The sequence below is a fragment of the Plecotus auritus genome (genome assembly GCF_963455305.1).
Source record: "Plecotus auritus genome assembly, chromosome: 5".
Taxonomy (NCBI): Eukaryota; Metazoa; Chordata; class Mammalia; order Chiroptera; family Vespertilionidae; genus Plecotus; species Plecotus auritus.
In genome coordinates, this window is record NC_137776.1 from 156,453,058 (window position 1) to 156,473,178 (window position 20,121).

General features: G+C 43.2%; 1 protein-coding gene across 2 annotated transcripts in view; it reads left to right on the plus strand.

Annotated features, from left to right (window-relative positions):
- Positions 1-19,696, plus strand: part of RECK (reversion inducing cysteine rich protein with kazal motifs) — a 70,236-nt gene extending 50,540 nt beyond the window's left edge. For both annotated transcript variants that reach the window (XM_080668667.1, XM_080668666.1), the window contains 9 exons: positions 1,128-1,268; positions 2,742-2,933; positions 4,726-4,848; positions 7,435-7,606; positions 13,433-13,625; positions 14,827-15,037; positions 16,245-16,318; positions 17,067-17,222; positions 18,139-19,696. In XM_080668667.1, the coding sequence (XP_080524793.1) occupies positions 1,128-1,268; positions 2,742-2,933; positions 4,726-4,848; positions 7,435-7,606; positions 13,433-13,625; positions 14,827-15,037; positions 16,245-16,318; positions 17,067-17,222; positions 18,139-18,348 (1,472 nt within the window). In that variant the 3' untranslated portion in view covers positions 18,349-19,696. The remainder of the gene's footprint in view (positions 1-1,127; positions 1,269-2,741; positions 2,934-4,725; positions 4,849-7,434; positions 7,607-13,432; positions 13,626-14,826; positions 15,038-16,244; positions 16,319-17,066; positions 17,223-18,138) is intronic.
- Positions 19,697-20,121: the final 425 nt, after the last annotated feature.

Sequence of the window (20,121 nt, forward strand, 5' to 3'; positions counted from 1 at the left end):
GCAACCTGAGCAGTCAGTGCTGGGTTGCCAGGCTGCAGCTGGGCAACCCAGCGCTGACTTCCGGATGGTCTGCGTTTGGTCACAGGCTGGCCCCTTCCCAAGTCTAAAGCCTCCGCCCCAGGCTTTATGCTTGGGAAGGGGCCCCCCGCCCCTCCGATGGCCAGCTGGGAGTGACCTGGGTGCCGAGGAGGTTCCCGGGACCCAGGTATGTATGCAAATTAACCGCCATCTTTGTTGGATTAATTTGCATACTCACCCTGATTGGCTATGGGCGTAGCGGAGGTATGGTAAATTTACATGTTTCTCTATTATTATGTAAGATTGGGCTGGATGAGATAAACTCCAAGAGCCCTTCTACCTCTATTAACCTTAAAGTCTGAGTCTGGCCTAAAATCAAGTAAGCAAAACGAATGTATTCACAACATATTCTTTCTCTCTCTCTCTTTCTCTCTCTCTCCTTATTGTCTATTTCCTGACCAGACCAGAATATAAACTCTGTTCAGGTGTGTCTGTTTTATTCACTACTATATCTCCAGTACCTAGAACCTTGCCAGGCATCCTATATAATAAAAGGCTAATATGCAAATTGACCGAACAGTGGAACAACCAGTCGCTATGACACGCACTGACCACCAGGGGGCAGACGCTCAACGCAGGAGCTGCCCCCTGGGGGTCAGTGCGCTCCCACAGGGGAAACGCCACTCAGCCAGAAGCCGGGCTCACGGCTGGTGAGCGCAGCGGCAGTGGCGGGAGCCTCTCCCACCTCCACAGTAGCACTAAGGATGTCCCCTGCGGGGAGTGGGCCTAAGCTGTCAGTCGGACATCCCCCGAGGGCTCCTGGACTGCGAGAGGGCACAGGCCGGGCTGAGGGACACCCCTTCCCCCAGTGCACAAATTGCACCAGGCCTCTAGTATTATATATACCCAATAAATAAATGAATGAACGTATGTTTGTACTAAATTCACAAATGACCAGAAAATCTGGGTGTTTTAATAGCTTACTAGAATCGGGCCTTGCTTTATGCTTATCAGCTGTCTATTTATTTCAGACATAATTAATTCAGATAAATTACAGACCTCTGCTACTCTTTTGGTTAGGTTAAACTGATCTGTGTTTTTGTTTTCAGGGCCAAGTACTTTAGGTAACATTGTAGAAGAGGTGACTCATCCCTGTAACCCCAATCCTTGCCCTGCTAATGAGCTCTGTGAGGTAAACCGGAAAGGGTGTCCATCTGGAGATCCCTGCCTTCCATACTCTTGTGTTCAAGGTAAGAGGTAGATGGGGGTGGGAGTGTAATGACTGTGGATGTGTTGCTGGCATTTCTTTATAGGAGTTATCCTATAAGATCACAAGAGACTTTATTTTCTAAATTATGTTTTTCTATATTATTTGTGGTTTTCCTAGTAAACATGTTATTTATGTAAACAGAGAAGGACAAAGACAAATGTAATTTTCAGTAGTCATTTAGATTATAAACTAATATTGATCCAAAACCTTTAATGGCTCTCATAATGATTATACGGTTCTTGACAACAGAAGAAAAAAGAACTTTGTGCCAGCTTTTTGTACTTTGTACTTTGTGTTGTAATGTTTGAGAATATGTACTGCATGTTGTTTGTGGTATTTCTTCCTTTTTTTAATATTTAGAGAAAAGGCATTCTCAGTGGGACGTGTAATTGCTCCATAAATTTTTATTTTATTTATTTATTTTTTTAATCCTCACCTGAGGATATTTTTCCATTGATTTTTAGAGAGAGTGGAAAGAGAGGGAAAGACAGAGAGAAATATTGGATGTAAAGACAGAGAGAAAAATTGAGGCAAACATCAATTGGTTGCCTTCTGCACCAGGGCCTGTGCCAGGGAGGAGCCTGCACCCGAGGTACCTGCCCTTGACCAGAATCAAACCCGGGACCCTTGGGTCCGCAGGCCGATGTTCTATCCACTGAGCCAAACCGGCTAGGGCAACTCCATAAATTTAATGTTGTATAGAAATGTATATGACTTTAAGGCTGAAGATTTTTTAGCCCATAGAATTTTGGTAGTCTTTAGCTCTTTGTCGGTTCCTTTAGAATATAGTTGGGGCAAGATTGTGCTTTCTTTTATTTATTTCCCAGTTGAAAATGTTTCTATATCATGTTAGACTTAACATTTTAAATGTGTGTAAAATACAAAGGAACAAAAGATAAATTTAAATAAGCATGATGTCTCAAAGGATCATCAATAATATTTGTATAATACCATAATATACCAGCTATAGAGTCATAACAAATCTTGTTAAAATTTGAAATTAATGGGTTTTCCTTAAGCCCAATCAAATATTCAATTTTTTTAAATTTAAGGTATACTTAACATTCCATCACTAAAAGTTTTCTGACCAAGATTATTCTAAAAATGCTATCAGTTTTTATACTCTATTTTTAAAATATCTATGATTTTAAAATATCTTTGATAAGCCTCTCAAAATTTAAAAAAAACTGCATATCTTCTAGCAATTTTAAACAAAATATAGCTAACTTTGGGATATAGGTCCTTAATCACCACCATCTCACAGAACATGGAATTTTTGTTTGCAAGAATATGTTTTTGGCCAGCGAATCAAAACAATAACTTACTTTGGTGAAAAGTCTCTTAATCTTTAATAGACACACAGAACCTATAAGACTTATGTGAAGTGTATCTAATGCATAAAATAGTATCATAGAACAAGACCATCTCTCTCAGCTAATTTTTGTTTATACAGGTTGCAAATTGGGAGAAGCCTCTGATTTCATCGTCCGTCAAGGGACACTAATCCAGGTGCCATCGTCTGCAGGTTCGGAAGTTGGTTGTTATAAAATTTGCTCATGTGGACATAGTGGACTCTTAGAAAACTGCATGGAGATGCACTGTATAGACCTTCAGAAGTCTTGTATTGTTGGAGGAAAAAGAAAAAGTGAGTTTTGAACTGTATTTATTTATTTTTTTGTTTTTAATATGAGATTAGTTACCTTAACTTTGTAGGAAGAACATTGAATGGATTCTCACCAAAGTCTACAAATCTGATACTCCATGACAGTATTTTTCAAACTATACAAGGACACTAGGACTTCTGAGGAATTCTCTTAGAAGCCTCCTCAAGAAAGGACTAAAAGCTAATAATAATTAACACTTATTGAACTCTTAACTGTATGCCATGCACTATGCTAAGTTTTATGTGTGAGATCTTATTTGAAAAAAGCGTGCTCTTGGCTTGCAAATTTCTGCCCTAGAGCAATTCAGGTATTCATTTTTAGTCCATATTCTACTTAGCTAAAAAAAAAATGTCAAGTAGGTACTTTGTATCACAGAAAATATCTAAGGATAAACAAATTCATTCCTTCCATAAACTTTCACTGATTAATACCTATTCTATACAAAAGAGCATGCCAGTGCCTCGTGGAGCTGAGACTGAGAGGAGGGGTTGAGGTCAAGCTTTCCATGATAAGAGGGGAGAGAATGTGAGTCACAAAAAGTAGCAAACCAAGCACTCTTCAAGGAGCTAGTTATTTCTGCCAGGGCATTGGGAGAATCTGTGGTCCAAAGGTGGCATCAGGGCTGGTCCTGGAGAGATGAGTGAAGTTCCAGAAGGAGGAGAGCATTTGAAGCAGAAGAGCAGCCAGAAACATCCTCAGAGAATAGGGAGTAGTCTGGTGAGGCCAGCCCTTTAGGGCTTTGGGGGATATGGTGGGGGAGAAATACACAAATATAAATATACAGATTAACTCCCTAATTGTATATTCAGAAGTCAATTCAAGAACTTCTGTTTTAAAACTATTAAACTTTAGATTTATGATCCTATATAATAAAAGGCCAGCCACCATAAGCAAAACGATCAGAACAACCAGAGACCAGAACCACCACAGCCCCTCGCTGGGCTGGCCCCGCCCCCAAGCAAGCAGTTAGGGGCGATCAGGCAGGCAGGCAGAGTGGTTAGGGATGATCAGGTAGGCAGACCAGTGGTTAGGGGTGATAAGTAGGCAGGCAAGTGGTTAGGGGAAATCAGGTAGGCAGGCCAGCAGTTAGGGGTGATCAGGTAGGCAGACAGCCCCTGGAAGGGCTCTGCCCCCAAGCAAGTGGTTAGGGACAATCAGGCAGGCAGGCAGAGTGGTTAGGGGTGATCAGGCAGGCAGACCAGCAGTTAGGGGTGATCAGGGCTGGCCCCTCCCCCCCAGCAAGAAGTTAGGGGTGATCAGGTAGGCAGGCAAGTGGTTAGTGGTGATCAGGTAGGCAGGCGAGCGGTTAGGGGCGATCAGGTAGGCAGATGGCCCCTGGCAGGGCTGGCCCTGCCCCCCAGCAAAGAAAGAGGGAGGTCCAGGCCACCTTTGGCAACTCTGTGGCAGGTGTGTGGCTGGCCAGTGATCACCCCACAGAGAGAGGCCCAGGCCAGCCAAGCCATCGCACCCCATGCCTGTCGCCTACAGAGGGAGGCCACCGGTGGCAGGGGAGGGGGGATAGCGCTACACAGATGGCAAGCAGTGGCAGCGGTGGGGGTGGGCCCAGCTGCCTGCAGCCGGGGAAAGAAAAGCCCCGATAGGCCCTGATCTCAGACCAGGCTTTGGGACCCTACCTGAGGGGTCCTGGATTGTGAGAGGGTGCAGGCCAGGCTGAGGGACCCTCCCCCCACCCCCGAGTGCACAAATTTTTGTGCACCGGGCCTCTAGTTATTTATAAATGCATGATATGGAACAACATTTTATTTCTCTCAGGTCATGGAACATCCTTTAATATCGACTGCAATGTTTGTTCGTGTTTTGCTGGCAATTTGGTGTGCTCTACCCGCCTGTGCCTCAGTGAACACAGTTCAGAAGATGACCGTCGCACCTTCACAGGTAACCGTGGTCACTCAGAGCTGTCCTCAGCAGGCCAGCATCCCTCTGTACCCATTTTTCCTTCCAGGCAGCTTCTCTGGTCTTGCCTTAATTGCAAAAGTACACAGTAAAATGAATGCATAATCTTTATATATGAGAGCAAGATACTTTTCCTCTCTGGGTCTGTTTCCTCCTCTATGGATTGAAGGCATTAAACAAAATGGTTTCTTAGGGCCCTTCCAGCACTAATATTCTGGAATATCATGCAAAAAGAACAGGGTCAGTGATTGGGATGGGTTTTAGTTAAATGGAACTTTTCTACCTGCTAAAATACCCCATTGACCCCTGCAAGTATGGTCATGATCTAAAATGTCTGTGTATTTTCTATGTTTGTTTTTGTTCTCACCAGAGGCCTGGTGCACAAATTCGTGCACGGGGCAGGGGGAAGGGGGTCCGGCTGGCCTGCCCGATGGGGGCCATTGGTGCCAGGCCGGCGGGGGGGAGGGGATGTGGGAAATTGGCCAGCTGGCCCTGCCCCTGATTGGGGTGTGGGGGCCAATCGGAGCTGGGCCAGCCAGGGTGGGGGGGCCAATTTGGGGTGGGGCTGGCCAGGGGGAGAGGCCGCGGGAGATTCGGGGGGCCAATCGGGGCTCCGATCAGGACGGTTGGCCACTGTAGTCCATGTCATAGAAACCGGTTGTTTTGGTTGTTCTTGTCCCTTGGCTTATATATATATATAGATGTTTTTCTCACCACTTTTTTAAAAATATATTTTTATTGATTTCAGAGAGAAAGGGAGAGGGAGAGATAGAAACATCAATTAGGAGAGAGAATCATTGATCAGCTGCCTCCCACTGGAGATCGAGCCTGAAACCCGGGCATGTACCCTGACCAGGAATCAAACCATGACCTCCTGGTTCATAGGTCGTTGCTCAACCACTGAGCAACACCAGCCAGGCTCACCACTTTATTCCATAACCTACCTTAGTTTAGCTCACTGGTTCATATAAGGTAGAGACCCCTATAAACTAAGCTATAAGTAGGAAAAGTAAAGACTGTTTCTCCCAACATGGTCTATAAAATCTAGAATTTAGATGTTTGAAATCTGGGGGATTTCTGGCAAGTTAAAGGGTAATACCAAAAACAAGACAGAAGCCTGTAAACTCCTCACAGGGTTCTTTCCACTTGTTTCTTAGGGATTTCTCCAAGAAGGTAACCTGGAAAATTATTTTAATTTTGAGACAAGAATTTTTCCAAACAATCAATTAAGAATACTACTTTCTTGACTTTCCTATGCTTTCTGCTACTGGAATGCTCACACCAGCTACAGTAGGTGAAAATGTTGGTGAGATGAGATGCTCTTTTCTTGAGATGAAGCTGCAGTTGTCAACAGCAGCAGCACAGTCTACTGGTATCTATTGGCCTCTGCTCTTTCCCAGATCTGAAATACCACTGGTTCTGGGTAACAAGGAACCAGGTGGTTGCCCTTGTCTTGTTTCATACTGCTACAGCAATTTGATTTTTCTTTCTCTGGCGTGGGGTTGGGGAGAACAGGATAGGGTTTACCTACATTGTGTCTCCAGCACTTTGGAAATGAGAAGTGAACAGGAGGCTGATGGGGAAGTATAGGCAAGATGAACTCCACCCCATCCTCTATCAACCCTAATAAGCACCAGCCCCCATTGCTAATTGTTGTTCTTTATTTATTATTATCCCTTACCCATTCTGCTCTGCTCTGCTCTGCTGAGGATAATAATTCTGCTTAGAAAAACCATGAAACTTCCATAGGAATGAAGAGTGAACTAAGGATTTAGCCAGAAGACTTTTATTAATTAATTAATTAAGTTAGTTAGTTAGTTAGTTATTTGCTTATATATAAATGATTTTGAAAGATGGACTTTACAATTAGCAGGACCCCTTTCCCTGCAGCCCCTCATGTCCTGGGATAAATTAAGTTAATGACTATTTAGCTAGCAGACTCTCAGGAGATTTTACTGGCCCCAAAATGTACATTTCTTGGTACCCAGATAGTGTTCCAGTCCAAACATGACTCAGAGAGAGAGACATTCATAAAAATTCTTAAGCCTCAAAACTACAATAATTTCCCGACTTACCTTGTTCTCCCCCTTCCGGAAGGAGATGGGAAGAGCCTATGTGAGGAGTTACAACCTTCTCTACTTTGTCTTGTTTTTTTGTACTTGTTGGTCCATATTCTGCTTACCTAAAATCTAAGGTGGGTACATTCTAGAAACCCCTCAAGCCAGACTTTAAACTTCTAAATTCTATATTTTATACTCCAGATTGGGAGGAACATTCTTTACTTTTTCTACCTATACCTTTGTTTATAGGGGTCTCTAACCCTGGCATCAAAGTCTGGGGGCCCTCAATTATCTGGCAATAAATGGTACAAAGGAAAGCGATTATTCAGCAAATGGCTTTTCAGAGCCTGCTGCCTTTCAGATATTGTAGGGATTTTTTTTTAAACTTAATTTTCAATCTATCTTAACATGAGACCTCTACATGATTGTAGTGGTTTGTCTTCCTAAGGAAATATCAGGAAAAGGGGAATATACAAGTACACATCTTAAGACTGTTTCCTCTCTTCAGGACTGCCCTGTAACTGTGCAGACCAGTTTGTCCCCGTGTGTGGGCAGAATGGACGCACCTACCCCAGTGCGTGCATTGCTCGCTGTGTGGGCCTCCAAGACCAGCAATTTGAGTTTGGGTCGTGCATCTCAAAGGACCCGTGTAATCCTAACCCCTGCCCAAAAAACCAAAGGTAAGTCAAATGGCTCCTCATCCTTTTCACTGAAGACGAGCACTTACTAAGCATCTAGTATAAACAGACAGTGAAAATACAAAGATGACTCCGCCCTGGTTGGAGTCATGGAAAGCTGGTTGGTAACATGCTGTGTGATTGGGGGCCTGGGAGTGGAGCAGCTGGTGCAGCCTGGGGGAGGCTAAGAAAGCCTATAGGAGGTGACATTCGTCTGGAAAGATGAGTGGGACATTGTGGGCAAGGTTTACAGTGGAGGAAAGATGGTGTTGGTGGTGAAGGCAGAGAGAGCAAAGATCCTGACTGCTGGAAATGAGGAGATAGCACAGTATATGCTGGGAGCTATAGCAACAGTTTTGTAAAAACAGAAACAGAAAGTGTGAGGCAAGGAGGGGTAACATGAGACGAGAAAAATGAATGTATTCTAATTATTAGCTATTTATGCCCGATAATAATGGGAAATTTTCTTTTACTTACCTACCTCCATTTTAAGAACTGAATGTGAGAAATCAACTTCATTATTATTTGAAATTATTTGTTTAGGGCCCCTTTCTCTGCAGTTTTCTCATGAGTTCAGGGTGTAGTTGACCTATTCTTCATGGATTTCTATATGTGGTGGCCACAGGGCAAGTGTCCTGCTGACTCTGAGATTGCAGCCTTCTAGAACTGGGTCTCACTGGCACCTCATGGACCTGAGCAGGGCACATCCCGGTGCCACAGTCCTTTCCTTATGAAGGATTTTGTGGGAAATAAGAAATTGCCTCTCTCCATCCTTAAAACTCTGTGCAGTATGGAGGGAGAGGAAGATTTTCTGATGTGTTAAAAGAAATAGCAAAGAGAATTAGTTGCCCATCTGGCAAAGTTTGTACCATGAAAACTAAGGCCATAAAGTTCCTATGGAATGAAGACAGGGTGCAAAAAAAAAAAAAGATAAATAAGCCAAAAGGATAATATAGTTGTGTTGGGAGGTAGACTTGAGGGTTGTTTTGTATTTGCTTATTTGTTTTCCTCTATTTGCTAATCTTTCTAATAGATTGTCTTGGTTTTATAATTTAAAAATGTATAAAATCTCAAAGTGGGATGTCCTTTCTGAGTATAATACAAAATCAACATAAAAGATTGAAAAATGCAGCTATATGAAAATGAAAATGTTCTTCATGGTCACAGACAAATAACAAACTGGGAAGAATATCACAGAGAAAGGGCTGATGTCCTTATAAGAGTCCCTGCAAATCAATATGAAAAAGATCAACAGTCTAATATAAAAACGGGCAAAGAGTGATAAACTAATAGAAAAATGGGGGAGAAACCAAGATGGCGGCATAGGTAAACACCTAAACTGCTGCCTCGCACAACAATTTCAAAACTACAACCAAAAGACAAAACAGACATCATCCAGAACCACAGGAAGGCTGGCTGAGTGGAAATTCTACAACTAAAAAGAAAGAGAAAAGCACACTGAGACTCAGAGGAGCTGCAGAAGGCAGAGGTACAGAGGCGCGCACGCGCACGTGAAGAGGGCTGGCAACTGAGTATGCGACTGGCTTTCTCAATCGGGAGGGAGACAAAAGCTCCCAACTGCTCTGAAATCCAGTTCTGGGCGAGACTCTGGGGACCCAGACTCATTCAGGGAGAAACTGGACTGTCTTGCAGCGGGCAAAACTCGAGGGCGGCTTTCTCTCAGAGGCGCTTGCAGCAATTACTGTGGGACACTGAGACCCAGGGGCCTCTTAGGGCAGGGCTGATGGGAAGCCATTGCTGTCTGCTCTGCCCTGAGACTCCGCCCCATCCAACTGAGCACAGAGGCTTTTGCAAGTCTTGTCTCCAGCACAGAAGTTCTCCCATCGTAGACACAGCTGATCCTCACAGCCAATTGGCCTGGAGGTCAATTCCTCCCAGTGATACCAACAATAATCAAGGCTTAACTACAACAAGGCTGTGCACACAGTCTACAAAAGGGTGCACCAAGAGTGTCCACCTCAGGTAACTGGGGGAGGCTGAGCCACTGGGCCCTATAGGACACCTAGCACACAAAGCTACTCTATCAACTCAGGGAAGCAGCCAAAATGCGGAGACAAAGAAACAGGTCACAAATGAAAGAAATGGAGGAAAGCAAATGACTGGATATAGAGTTCAAAACCATGGTTATAAGGTTTTTCAAGAATTTTCTATAAAAGGCTGATAAATTTAGCAAGACCCTCGAGGATATGAAAAAGGACCAACTAGAAATTAAGCATACACTGACTGAAATAAAAATTAATATACAGAGATCCAACAGCAGACTAGAGGATTGCAAGAATCAAGTCAAAGATTTGAAATACAAGGAAGCAAAAAACACCCAACTGGAAAAGCAAAAAGCAAAATAATCCAAAAACATGAAGATAGTGTAAGGAGCCTCTGGGACAACTTCAAGCGTACCAACATCCAAATTATGGGGGTGCCAGAAGAAGAGAGAGAGCAAGATACTGAAAACCTATTTGAAGAAATAATGACAGAAAACTTCCCCCACCTGGTGAAAGAAATAGACTTACAAGTCCAGGAAGTGCACAGAACCCCAAACAAAAGGAATCCAAAGAGGACCACAACAAGACACATCATAATTAAAATGACAAGAGCAAAAGACAAAGAGAGAATATTAAAAGCAGCAAGAGCAAAACAGTTAGTTACCTACAAGGAAGCACCCATACGATTGTCAGCTGATTTCTCAACAGAAACTATGCAGGCCAGACGCGAGTGGCAAGAAATATTCAAAGTGATGAATAGCAAGAACCTACAACCAAGATTACTCTACCCAGCAAAGCTATCATTCAGAATTGAAGGTCAGATAAAAGAGCTTCACAGATAAGAAAAGCTAAAGGAGTTCATCACCACCAAACCAGTATTATATGACATGCTAAAAGGTATTCTTTAAGAAGAGGAAGAAGAAGAAAAAGGTAAAGATAAAAATTATGAGCAACAAATACATATCTATCAACAAGTGAATCTAAAAATCAAGTGAATATAAAATCTGATGAACAGAATAAACTGGTGAATATAATAAAATCAGGGGCATAGAAAGGGAGTGGACTGACAATTCTCAGGGGGGGGAGGGGGGTGGGGGGTGCGGGAAGAGACTGGACAAAAATCGTACACCTATGGATAAGGACAGTGTGGGGTGGGGGGTAAGGGCAGAGGGTGGGGTGGGAACCGGGTGGAGGGGAGCTATGGGGGGGGGGGGAAGAGGAACAATTGTAATAATCTGAACAATAAAGATTTATTTAAAAAAAAGAAAAATGGACCAAGGACATAAACATAGAAAAAGAAATAACAAATAGTTCTTAAACACTTGAAAAGGTGCCAGGTAGCTCAGTTGGTTAGTGTTGTCCAAAGTTTGAAATACACATGCTCTTTGAATCAGCATGTCTCGATACACCGAAGTTGTGGGTTTGATCCCCAGTCAGGGCGTACAATAATCAACCGATGAATGCGTAAATAAGTGGAACAACAAATCTCTCTATCTCTATCTCTCCCCTCCCTTCCTCTCTCTCTCAAATCAATAAATAAAAATAAAAAAGAAAAGATGCTTTTAATAGTTGGGGTGAGTAACTCTAGCTACTGTATACAAACCCCTAAATGTCATTACTTTAACATAACAGAAGTTCAAATACAGTCCATTTGGATGTTCAGCAGGTGACTTTCCACGTGGTGACTCAGAGACTTAGGATCCTTCCATCTAGTGACTCTGCCAGCTCTGACCTACAGCCTCCTAGTCCTTTGTATCTTCTGCATTAGGCCAGCAGATGAGAAGGAAGGTGATGGAGATTGCTCCTGAGAAGCTTTTATGGGACAGGTTTAAAAGTGGCATTCATTTCTACTTCCAGCCACATTCCATTGTCTAGAACTTAGTCACTTGGCCACAACTGCCTGCCAGGGAGATTAGGAAGCGTAATCTAGATGTGTGCCCAGGAAGAAAATTAAATGAATTTGATGAATGTCTACTAATCTACCAAAATGCTTAACCTTCCTTATATTAAGCGAAATGTAAATTAAATTAAAACCCCAAGGTGTACCATTTTCCATCTACCAGATTGACAAAGATAAAAAGTTTGATAACATAATATAGAGAAACAGGCGCTCCCATACAAGAGCGGGTTAGAAGGAAGATTGGTATGTCCTCTATGGAGGACAATTTGGCCAAGTCTGCCAAATTTTGAAATACACATGCTCTTTGAATCAGCATATCTAAATGCTTATACTTACATAACCTACCTTTAGAAGAATAAATAAGAAATTTAGTAATAGTGTTTGCTGCTGGTGAAGGGAACTCAGTGACTGGGACACAAAAATAGGAGAGAGACTTATTTTTCACTATATACAATTGCACACTTTTTCAGTTTCACCATGGGCTTGTATTATCTGTTCAAAAAATAATTGTTTAAAAAAATAAAAAGTATTCCTTCATAAAGTATGTACTGATGTACCAGGCATATTCCTAAATGGCAGGTCACAATAGTAAGCAAGACAGTAACCCATGTTTAATTTACCCCCCAGTTCTCAACTTTTCCTATTGGTCCTCTTATTTCTATACAGAGGCCCGATGCACAAAATTCATGCAAGGGGCCAGCCCTCGAAGCCCTAGCTTGCCTTGTCCCTCGTAGCCCTGACTTTGTCCGGAAAGTCGTTCGGCTGTCCGGTCTAATTAGCATATTACGCTTTTATTATTATAGATACTCAAATTGAAAAGTTTTTCTTTGTAAAATTACCAATTTTCTCATAATAGTCTTGGTTCTCATTCCTTCCATGTTAATAAGTGATTAAGTTCTAAATATTCTTTTCCATTATCTCCCTTCAAATATCTTAAATTTCCGTAACTGCACACAATCTAATTTTAAATCCCATGAGAAAAGACAACCATACATAGTAGTAGTGATGGTGGTGGTGGTGGTTTCAGTGCAGGAGGCTCATCCCTAAAAAGGATAGAAGTAATTTCCTTTGAAATTAAGTAATGCTGGCTACTCTATTCTTCTTTGTTTTACAGACTAATATTTGTATGTCCTGTTACTTCAAAGACCCAATGAAAGCTAAACATTTTATCTTCCTGTAGAAAGTTATAAATACTATTTATAAAAATGAGGGAAGCAGAAAAGTCTAAAGAAAAAAAGAATCATCATCCCTAATCCTTAGTTCAGGAGTTGAGAATGAAGCAAGGTCCAGGTGTTTCTGGGAAATCCAGCTTCATGGAGTGATGTTCTCTCAGTGACTCGAAACCAGCCAGCATCAGGTCCTCAGCTCGTAAGCACAGAAACCTGAATTTTTCAGCACACATTGTGAAGCCTTCTCTAAGATAGACTGATATTAGCCAAGCTAAAAATTAAGTCCCTGAAAATGCTTCATTTATTATTGACTACAAGGCTACTAGCATCAGCCCCACTTGATGGCCTCATGTCAGGTCATTCCTACCTGTGCATTCTTTGCTCCTGCCGTCAGGATCACCTGCCCTTCCTCAGCACCAGAGTCTCGAGCATCACACCTTTGCATATGCTGCTTCCTCAGCCTTCAGGCCAGTGCAGCCCTCTTACCCTCCAGGTCCAGCCAGGGACCAAGCCACCCCAGGCTTTCTCCAGGCTCCCCGTCAGGATGACTGATTCCCATTCGCATTTTGTGTGTGATTTTCTCCCTGATAGCTACTCTGTGAGTGCCTGACTCTCCTGCTCTCCATAAGCTCTTGGGGATAGGAAGTGTTCTCAGTTTCTCTCCTGCTCTCTCCTTGACCTCCTGTGCCTTGTCAGTGCTCTGCCGCCCCCTCCCCATAGTCCTTCCTGACTCCTGGTGCACATTTGTGTTTTCCAGATGCATACCCAAACCACAAGTCTGCCTGACGACTTTTGACAAATTTGGGTGTAGCCAATTCGAGTGTTTGCCACGACAGCTCACCTGCGACCAGGTCCGAGATCCTGTTTGTGACACAAACCACATGGAGCACAGCAATCTCTGCACTTTGTACCAGCGCGGGAAGAGCCTCTTGTACAAAGGCCCGTGCCAGGTACAGGTGTATAGCTGACAAGCGCAAGAACCAGAGCATAAAATTGGTTTAAGGTCTTTTACAGATGAATCAGCAGTAAGACCACTCGAAGGTCTTCTATGAACCCTGTCCCATCCAGAGAACTCAGCCCTTTACTAAAATGAACCATCCCAAGACAGGCTTTTTCTCCCAACTCCGGAGGACTTCCTTGCTAGTGTGTGTACCTTTTGCCCATCTAGTGTACAAGCAAGAAAAGAGAGTGGCTTCTTATAGGAAAAGAATTTAAAGTTTCACACCCCCGGCACGAGTCAGCACCATTTTCACTTTCCGTAGTTCTGTGGGCCCTCACTAGAAAACAAATCAGGAAGAATGGGCATTAAAACAACCAAGAAAAGAGTTCTTTTCCGAACACTCTTCCAATGAAGTCCCTATCACATCACTGAAATTAATCAAAAATTTCTCTAAGACAGTGTCTTTATATCAGTGTATCTTTGTGTCTTGTAAGGTTGTGGAATCTGTATTCATGTTTTAAGAATAACCTCAAGGACAACCCCGCTGAGGCTTCCCACACACACCACTGATCTGCGTGCTGGCCCCTCTCCCCGGGAATCCTCTGCCCACAGCCAGCTAACGCCTGCCTGATTGCTTCTCATTCCTGCTCTTCATTGTCAGGAAAATCCCTTCCTCAGTTTGTCTCCCCAGGGAGCTTGTGTTCTGACACCTGCTATTGAATTCCCAGTCTTCTCTTCTCTTGTGCCCTCTTCCTGGCTATTTTTCTCTCACAGAGTCCTCACCTGCTGATGGGTCTCGAGTCTCTCTGCCCCACAGATCTCTCCACTCTTCCTTTCCTTACCTCTTACGCAAGTGTGAAATGATAAAGCCTCCATATTTGCATGAAGATGGATTTTGTTTTCTTCAAACAGGCACTTCTGGAATGATAGAAGTCTGAGGGAGTGGGAGTTGTATCTCATATTGGTTCACATGAGTGAGCACCAAGCCCCAGAACAGCTGAGAACAGTCATCTCTTCAGTTCGTTTTGGCACAGCCCGCTTGTCCCCCTCCACCAGGTGTAGCCCACCTCAGGAGCTTGATTAAGAGGGTCCCCAGAACTTATATCTGCATCTTTTCTCCTTCCTGAAAGTAGGGAGACCTACTATGTAGTCTTGGTTAGGAAAAGTGCACCATAAGGTTTCCAGGCTAAGTGTGCTTTATTTGCCCTCAGCCCTTCTGCAGAGCCACGGAGCCCGTCTGTGGGCACAATGGGGAGACCTACAGTAGCGTGTGTGCAGCCTATTCGGACCGCGTGGCAGTCGATTACTATGGGCCCTGCCAGGCCGTCGGCGTCCTCTCAGAGCACAGTTCTGTCACCGAGTGTGCTGCTGTGAGGTGTCCTTCGCTCTCGGCTGCTGAGTGCAAACCCATCGTCCCACCTGGTATGTCGGGTGGGGCAGGGGCGGGATTGGGAAGCCTTGATTATCTGCCTCCAGACAGTGAGTCCCTGAGGAGAGAGTTACTAGCTTATTTAAAATTTTCAAAAAATCTTAACTCTACCTGATACTGATTAGGTGCATAACTCTGGGTTGACCTTAAAAAGCTGTGGATTACCTTAGACATCATCTGGTCCAGTGGTTTTAAAACAATATGGCAAACTTTTTTCAAGCAAAATCTTATACCAAACGCCTATATGTAAACAGATAAAGCAGTATTTAATTACTAAAAGTATGATTATTAGTTCAAATGCATGTTTACTTTTAAAAATATATATTACCATAAAGTTAATGAACAAAGAATTAGTAATTAACAAATGAATAATTGAAGTAGTTTTGATGAACACACACATTTGAAATTGAGAGAAAGCCTAGCCCACATGATTCAGGATGAAAACAGAAGACATTTGTCTTAGATTGGCCTTAGGATCCAATTTAGTTGTTTTAATTGCATATAATGGAGGAAGTCTTGTAAAAAGACTATTATAAGCGATAACAGTTTTCTTAAATACCTTACCTTACAGTCTCTTACTCTTCAGTTAAACAGAGCAGGCAGAAGAGACTTTATCCCAAGTCAGAACAGATTAGTGCGGAGACTAGCAAGTCCATTCCTCCACCCATGAATTCATCAATTGTTTTTTGAGCTTCCACTATGTGCCAGATACTCTTCTAGGCACTGGGGGCTCAGCAGTGAGTAAACCAAAGCCCCCTTCCTCCTGGAGACCTTGTTCTGATATTTTGTTGTTTTTTTAACAGTTTAAAATAATTTTTAAAGTTATATTAAACACCCATGGAATCCCTGAAGTACCTGCTCCCTTGTTTGGCCAGTAGAAATCAAAAGCCCAGGAGAGCACTTGCCCAGGTCACAGTGAGGTTGAGGTGAGGCAGGTCTAGGTTTTGTGTCTCTCTGTGCTGCCTCACACCACAGCACCTCACCCTGAGAAGTGGTAAAGGGCGAAGCAGGGGTGGAGGAAGGATTTGGGTAAAAGTATAGATTGTAAGACCCCAGGTTGGTCAGGGGACCTAAAGTGCAGTCATCAGTGAGGCCAGCTGTAACTCTCCTAGCACAAAGCAAAGGATTGGTCATGTCACCAACTGTTTTGTGTTCTTGTTTCTACTTCTGACCACATATGATATGGTTTCTGTTGCACAGGTGCTTGTTGCCCATTATGTGCTGGGATGTTAAGAGTTTTATTTGACAAAGAAAAACTGGATACAATTGCCAAGGTAAATTGCTTTATATGCTAGGTGGAAACTTTATTGGTAAACCGCAGTAATCCTACAGAGTAGAGTGTGTTGTCCCGTTTATAGATGAAGAGACTAATTGCAGAGAAGCAGCTTGCCCGAGGCCATTCAGCTCATAAACGGTAGAAGCAGGGTGTGAACTCCAGCTGTCTGGCTCCCGATCCTGGGCTCCTTTCCTCCACACCCTGGCTGGGTGGCGACCTTGCTCCGCGCAGCACAGCCCGAGCCTTTCTAGGAAAGGTCCCCTCCTGGCACAGGAAGCAGTTTAGTGCTAGAGGCAAAACCAAGCAGCCAGAGACTGGTAGATGCCAGATGGTTTCAGGGTTGCCTGCCCTCACACAGTCCCATTCCTCTGTGGGCTGCTTCCAGAGCCAGCCACCGTCCCATCAGAGTTTTGCCTCTTTTCCTTTTCTGTATCATCGCTTTTACTGCCCACTGCTGTGGAGACAGGGCTCCCAGACATGTAGCAGCCAGTACCTGTCACTACCTCGAAAATTACCCCCATGTCCCCATTATCCTCAGAACAGTCACTTTTAAACAGTACTTCTGGTGAGAGTGCTTATTTTAGCTATAGAGCTCCATGTCAGGCAAAACCCCATTGGCATCCATTTTAAATCCAGCTGGCAGGGCCCTGCACTTACAGGTTCCTTGGCCAAAACAGCCTCCTTGGCTTAGGCAGTAATGAGAAATTCTTTTTTTCTGATCATAGAAATTTATTTTAATTTTCTAGGTAACGAACAAAAAGCCAATAACAGTTCTGGACATACTTCAGAAAATCCGCATGCATGTGTCCGTCCCACAGTGTGACGTATTTGGATACTTCAGCATTGAATCCGAAATAGTGATCCTGATCATTCCTGTCGATCATTATCCAAAAGCTCTGCAGGTGGGCTTCAGCATACAGTTGTGCAGCATCTTGTCAACTTCAAGTGTGGTGGACTTGGCAGGGGGTGGACACAGACCAGCATGGGGGAGGATCGGGTGGTGAGGAAATGGCATTTCGGCAGGGCAGGAGGGAGAAGCTGGGCGGTCTCTGAGGGACAGAGCTGCACCCGCGAGCACTTTGCCAGGTGACAGGCCAGGTACACATTTGACAGCAGGATGCTGAGTTGGGGAGGGGAGAGGTTGAGATGCTGTCACTCTAAGTGTGGACAGATGGAATGCATCTGCTCATCCTACAGACAAGGCAGCTGGGCCAGGGAGGCAAAGGAGTGACAGGTCGCACAGTGACAAAGCAGAACAGAATCTTGTCTCCTGAGTCTGTGCTCCCACTGGGGAGGAGAGACCCACTGGCGCTGGTCTTTTGGGCCCCAGTTTTTCTTCCCTACAATATCAAGGTGAACCTCACTCACATAGACCCCCAAGTTTCAGCACCAAAATAGTGAGGGCCTAAGCCAAGGAGGGAGTGCAAGCGGCCTCTACACTGCCATCATTAGAAAGCTCGTTCAGTCTAATTGCTTGCCTCTAATTGCTCCTTCAGTCTAATTGATGTGTGAACAGGCATGAAAGTCCATTCTCTATGACTGTGTTTAACCATGTAAAGCTATTGTCTGAATGTGAATAAGTAGTGACAGTGGATAAGAAAGGACAGTGGCATTGTGGATCCTTTTATTTCTGATTTGATTTCCATTGATGCTGTTATTATTTATGTAATACATTAAGACTATAACTAAAGGCTACTTCAGCTAAGAAAAAGACAAAGTGAAAGCATATTCCCTATGGGGAGTAGATGTGGAATTTGACTTGACCTTTTCATGGGTTCTGTGGTTTTATATTAAGAGAATATGATTTTCCTCTCCCAGATTGAGGCCTGCAATAAAGAAGCCGAGAAGATCGAATCCCTTATCAACTCCGACAGCCCTACCCTGGCATCCCACGTCCCTCTCTCTGCCCTCATCATATCTCAGGTGCAGGTCTCCAGCAGCATGCCATCGGCCGGTGTCCGAGCCGGAGCTCCCTGCCACTCCTGCCTCTTCCTCCTCACCCTGGGCTTCGCCTTGCACATAGTCTAGGCACATAGCTGACTGCCCATGAAACGTGCAGAATGTTCCTCAGTCTAATTTCAGGTTCGAAGTTGAAGAGTGGCCAAGTCAAAGCATTCATCACCTCTGTTCACCACACAGTATTTTTTTCCTTAAATCTGCCAATATTAGTAGGGGTTTGGTTTTGTTTTTATAAATGTTAAAAAATTTTCCTCCAAATACTAACGAAAAGAGGATGTTTCTTCTGGTGGATCACTGCCTTCCAATTTACAGGTTGTTCATTAGGTGGGTCCCTCACTCTAAAATGTGTTCAGTGTCACTGATGAATGAGATGATCACTTTTTAGAAAGATAACTCACTCAACTGTGGGCTTTGTATCACAGGAACTTCATTTTAGAGTTCCTGTAAGTGTTAAGGGGCCCCTAGTTTGTGTGTGTTTGTTTACAGACAATTACCTACTCTGTGTAGAAGCTGGGGGCACGGTGAAGAGCCCCTGCATTAAAGTATGAAATGGAGATACAGCATCTTTGGAACTATTGTGTAGAACATCAGGCAACCTTAACTTACAGCTTTAATTTAGGAACCCCTCTATAAGCAAAGCAAGCTAACTAAATAGAATTCACAGTCTCAATGGTTACAAGCGTGTGTCTGTGACTTTGATGAAAGGGAGAAGTTCTATCACATCAAAGCATCTTGCATTGTGCATCTTTATGTTAACCAGATGTATATTCTTCAGTATTCATCGAGGTAAATTTAGAGTTTTTAAACATCAATCTTTAAACCAATTGCTGCTACTTAAATAATTGCCAAAAATGAAATAATTAGTTCATGTAAATAATACATGATTTTTCTATTTTATTATGAAGAAGGTGAATAGCCATATTTGTAAAGTGACAATCATGTGTATTAACCCAGTACTTCCGTTTTGAAGACACGTTCGCATTTGTGGCATGCACAATGAAGATATGTGTTCTGTCTGACTTTCTTTTCTGATATAAAGTTATAAAGAATTATGGTTTATATATTTAAAATGTCAATATAAATGTTAAAACGTTTGCATGTTGTCTAAGAAATTGAATACTTTGAATGTGTTTCACAGTTTGAAATAAGCTATTCAGTGTAATACTTTTTTGTATGCACATAAACTTTAGATTTTACATGAAGTATTTTTCAGTATTATATGTACCCTCTAAAATATATAAGGATATGCTTATTATACCAAAAAGTTGTTTAAAAGTGGGCACTTAAGCTTTCAGAATATCTCAATGCCAATGTAGCATATTTGTTGCAATTGCTTTTTCTATATAAATGTCTTCAATGCAATATATTGAAAAACTTTTATATTTTAATAAAAATGATTTTTATATGGTTATGTGTGTACTTCCAGGCAATGTGGACATTTAAAATGAAGCCATTTCTCACTCTTGGGTGAGCTTTGTCGTTTGCTCTGGACTCTACTGAGGACATGTCAACTGAGTCAGGCTGGTGCCGGGCCTCCCCTGGGCCTGGTCCCCTCCCTCAGGGGTAGCCTGGGTCTGTTTCAGCTCCACTGTGGGAAGGAAGTCACACCTGCCAGCAACACTAATAACCTTGAAACAAAATCCATAGAAAACATATTTTCCTTCGTTTGATTTAATTATTGATTTTCCTTCAGCCACAGGCTCCTAGGTCACACTCCCACAGGGGGCGCTCTATTTCTCAAAGGGACCTGAGGTTCTGCCCCAGCCTTCCCCCTCTCTCAGCTGCTGAAGGGGCTTGAGGGAAGGGGAAAGGGAAACAGGGAAATTCCTTTCCCCAACCCAA